Genomic DNA, 4,432 nt, shown 5'->3' with positions numbered 1-4,432 from the left:
TTTGTGGTTCCTGCTTATTTTTTATTCAATGCATGACAAAAGAAATTTAGAAAAATCGATTGCATCAACTTCATCATTTAAAGGAAAAGTTATAATGGAGGATGAAGATACTTTCCTTTTTTTGAAGAAAATGAAGATAGTTTTCGTAATCAACCAAGACTTGAAGGATAATTTCATTCTCGTGGCATTTGATGAGATGGACAGAAACCTACACATTTGAAGGAGTCAAAGCTATTATTTTTCAAATGCCACCTAATTTTTATGGTAAGAAACACGAAGATCTTTATAAAGCTATAATTTAGAAAATATGTTTGACTGTTAGGAGATAGATGTTCTATTGTTAGACGATAGAATCAAATAAAGGAAGTGAAAAAAACAGTAACTAGCTTTGTTCACCCATATTCAGTACACATTATCAACCAACATAAATAAAGACAAAGGATTATTATTTTGACCTAATTCATAAAACGTGTAATATGGGTTCAATAGGTTCTTCAGGGACAACAGGCGAAAATATTTCAGAATTATTACAAACATTCCACAAGATTAAATAAAATGAACAGTTCAGATATTCCACTAAAAACTCGATACTATTGATATCATTTATTTTGAAGAGATATTTTCTAATTCAGATATTTCAGATATTTTAAAAATATAGTTTCTAATTCATCGATTATTTACCGGATTCCAATGACGCTGGAGTATCCTTTGACAAAATAATCAATAAGTTTAAAAGTACAATTTTCAGAGCCAACGAGACTTGAAATGGCGTTTTGTAGAAAATGTAAATCAAAGGTGAAATTTCAGAAGAATTGAAGAAATAGTTAGGCATTCCTGAAACTAATACACGATTTGAATTTCAGAAATATAAGCCATGGGCTCCGAGAAATTAAAAGAATAATATCATCTCTACATTTTAGCTCATCACAAGTGTTGACGCAGGTAAATATAAACAGTTGCTACTCACAAGCTTCCACTTCTTATGTGCCACATGCAAACAAGTGTTGATCATGTGATCTCAGCCATTGGCTGCAAAATAGATACCCCGAAACAATTAGAGGACTTCCTACCATTATCTCTCGTTTAAACATGAGAATAAATAAAACGTTCAGAAACTTATGGATATGAACATATTGAGAAAAAACCATGCGCATATAGAAAAGAATATCTCAGTTTGGGAAATGGTGTACATATAAATTATAATACCATTGAATTGTTGAAACATAAATCACTTTGCCGGTACAAGTTTCCATTGCTGACGCAAAATGAAGTCAATCCAGAAATAGAGTACACAATTTGTCTAAGCAGCTTTTTCCAACAAGAAAATAAATAGCAAAAATGTTGATTGATCGCAAAAAATAATGATGGAGAAAAAAAATAATTAACGAGCAAAACAATGTTCTCATATGATAAACAAAAATGGATGATGAATGGGTGGTAGCATTAAATAATTGAAGAAACCAATGAAATCAAGTTGTGTAACCACCTTCGCGCTTCCAGATTAAAAGAATATGTATGTTGACAGATAATCTGAAAAAAAGACATAGTGACAACCACGCTTACAGTGCTTGTCAATCTGACATGCTAGGACTACACAACTATGTTAGGGCCCTTTTTCTTTGTGCAGCCCTACTCTTAACCATCTCAATCACTTTTTGCCGCCTCTGGTTTAAGACGTTTAGTGCCTCCCGGTACTGAAGCTCTATCAAATTGATTTCTGCCCTAACATCATCATCGACATCATCATCATCCAGCTCATCGGCTACGTGGTGGAAAGACTCGTTTCCTGGGAATCTTTGAAAACCTGGGATATCAGAGAACATACTGACCATCCCTTGGTTTTTCTCAACTCCAGCCATAACATCAGCTCCATGTCCATCAGCTTCACCGATCATGGAGGAAGTGCACATTACTGAGGATTTATCATCATGTCCCTCCATAGAGATAATTGAAACTTCATCGTCCGTCGGACTTATGCACAAGGATTCAATATCAAGAGGGATGGTGTTATCCACTCTGATGGGCACTGCTTTGTTATCACCAATTTGACAACTTGAATCCTCAGGTGGATCAAAAAGATTATGAAATGATGTGACAGAGCTGAATGGCGAGGTTGGCTCACTGCAACAGTGCTGCATTTCATTGTTCTTCAACTGTTCGTCAGTCGAGCTGAGGAGTTTCCAGCCAGGTATCAATTGTGACAGCAACACATCAACCAACCTAGACATGACCTTTTCATCTTGATCACACAATCGGAATTGATCAACAATGCCTCTCGCAGTAGCAAGAGAATTATTATCCAGGTAGAAAAGAATATGCATTTCCCTTTCAACACCTGTATTTAGGCCAAAAATATAAATATCATCACCATAAAATATCCAGGTAAACAAAAAGAAATTAAAAAACAAGTACAATTGCGACGAAACAGAGAGAGACAGAGAGAGAGAGAGAAGATCATTACGCCCATAAGACTCGATCTGAAGTGACAGTGATAGAGATCTGTCCTCTCTTGGCTCCCCAACCAGGGAGAAATTTCTCATATCAAGTGACTTTTGCACCACAACTCGAACGGGGGAGCCGTCATCATCATTATTCACAAGAGTGATGACTTCAGGCCTGCCATCTTCACACATGTTGACATGCATACGGACGAACTGATTTCTAGTTGAGTACATATTCCCATTAATGACATCTGTTACAGGCTGAGGCAAGCTGTCTGCTAGCAGAAATGGGTCCATTAGAAGCGCCTTCGCAGAGAAACGTTCCTTGGCTGGAGCTATACACTTTTCTATAAAAGCCTTGACTTCGGGGTCTGTCACTTTTGACAAAGCCACAGGCTTTATTCCCTACATAAAATATCACCACCACCATCAGAACAAGTTTACAAGCAATTATACAGGAGTTTACTAGAAAGTCACTTACTGATGAAACTTTCTTGTAAATCTGAGCAGAGTTTTTACACTCGCTGTATGGATACTCAAAAGTCACCAGTTCTAACATGCACATGCCAAAGGAATATATGTCAACTAGTTCATTGTATTCCTCGTCATACAACTCCGGCGCCATGAACTCCGGCGTCCCTGCACAATTATCATAAATTTTGAATTCTGCATTTTTCGTATATCCATACGCAAATATCAATGAATATTGATATACATACCGATCACGCTTCGGCAATTTGATCGTTGCATAATGGTTGCAAATCCAAGGTCACCAATTTTAATTTCTCCTCGGTTTCCATTAATAAATATATTATCACATTTCAGATCACGATGAATGATGGGTGGCTGATGAGAGTGCAGATAATCCAGACCCGCCAAGATCCGTCTAGCCCATCTTTTGATAACCTTCATGTCTACTTTCTTGTGCTTCATCCGATACCTACAGTCAAATCAAGTCAAATTAGATACTTCCCGGAGGATTTCCAACGAGATGAATGAGTATCAGAGAGAAACTTCACTGTCGCAAGCTTCCAGAGCTGAACAACTCGGTGATAATATTGATAATTCTCCCCCGTTGATCAATCCAGGAACTGCAAAATTTCATAATATTCTCGTGTTTGAGTTGCTTCAACAGCTGCACCTCCGAATACACTCTCTCCACGTCCCCTTTGGACTGTAAAACATCATCAATTTTGATCTGGTTCCATGCCACTTCAATCCCCTCAACATCATCAAACGCTTTGTATCTGCCGAAAAAGGAAAGAATCACGATCAAGCTAATGCCAAACGGCAATAAAAACAAGAAAAAAAATCGACAAAATGAAACCCACGAAGGAAATGCATCGACTTACACGGTCTTGAACGCGCCCTGGCCCAGAATCTCATTGTACTGCCAAAAGGAGACAAACAGGCGGGGTTAAGAACACACCAAACGGAAATCCGCAAAACAAAAATTAGGGTTCTGTACCCTGATGTAGCGCCCAGTGGGATCGACTTCAACGGCGTTGCAATCGGGGGGTTCGACCGACCCAGACGAGCCCTCCCCCGAATAGTCGTGATCCATCCTCGAGAAGGCAGAATTTGGACTTCAGAATCGAGAAATGAAGGATCTTGATCGATTGCAGGGCGTAGAAGCGGCGATCTATAGAAATTCTTCAACCCCCAGAATTACAGAAACGATTGACCCGGACTTCGATTGGCGAATTCCGCGATTGTCCTCCCCAACAAAGCATCAGCCGAAGACAGAGAGAGGACGACGACGGTGACGACCATAGCAGCTACGTCTCTAGTTCCGGATCGTCCGGTACGTGGATAATGAACGGGACGGGACGAATATCGTCCCGTCTGATGTTCAGAATCAGTGTAGGGACGCCGATGGGACGGTTTTTTAATCCGAGACCTCCATAGGGGATGGTTTTTTCGTCCGAGTAGATGAAAGCCGTCCCGTCCAGAGGTCTAGGGATGAATTTCCGTCCCGATTTTCGTCCAAC

General features: G+C 39.4%; 1 protein-coding gene across 1 annotated transcript; it reads right to left on the bottom strand.

Annotated features, from left to right (window-relative positions):
• Positions 1-809: 809 nt before the first annotated feature.
• Positions 810-4,168, bottom strand: LOC144705548 (putative serine/threonine-protein kinase WNK9). The gene is made up of 8 exons (XM_078578287.1): positions 3,910-4,168; positions 3,794-3,831; positions 3,461-3,688; positions 3,161-3,381; positions 2,923-3,080; positions 2,462-2,846; positions 1,564-2,335; positions 810-1,029 (listed from the first exon to the last, which is right to left on the bottom strand). Exons 1-7 carry the CDS (start codon positions 4,003-4,005, stop codon positions 1,599-1,601), a joined length of 1,863 nt encoding a protein of 620 aa, XP_078434413.1. The 5' UTR covers positions 4,006-4,168; the 3' UTR covers positions 810-1,029; positions 1,564-1,598.
• Between the last annotated feature and the right edge of the window lie 264 nt (positions 4,169-4,432).

The sequence above is a fragment of the Wolffia australiana genome, chromosome 7 (genome assembly GCF_029677425.1).
Source record: "Wolffia australiana isolate 7733 chromosome 7, ASM2967742v1".
Lineage (NCBI taxonomy): Eukaryota > Viridiplantae > Streptophyta > Magnoliopsida > Alismatales > Araceae > Wolffia > Wolffia australiana.
This window is presented reverse-complemented; position numbering and strand designations above follow the sequence as displayed.

Excerpts from the sequence above, each read along its gene's own strand:
- LOC144705548 (XM_078578287.1), bottom strand. The coding sequence starts at position 4,005 with ATGGATCACGACTATTCGGGGGAGGGCTCGTCTGGGTCGGTCGAACCC. Across the intron at positions 3,689-3,793 it reads CAGGGCGCGTTCAAGACCGT|ATACAAAGCGTTTGATGATG; the intron begins GTAAGTCGATGC and ends CTTTTTCGGCAG. Across the intron at positions 3,382-3,460 it reads AGCTCTGGAAGCTTGCGACA|GTATCGGATGAAGCACAAGA; the intron begins GTGAAGTTTCTC and ends ATTTGACTGTAG.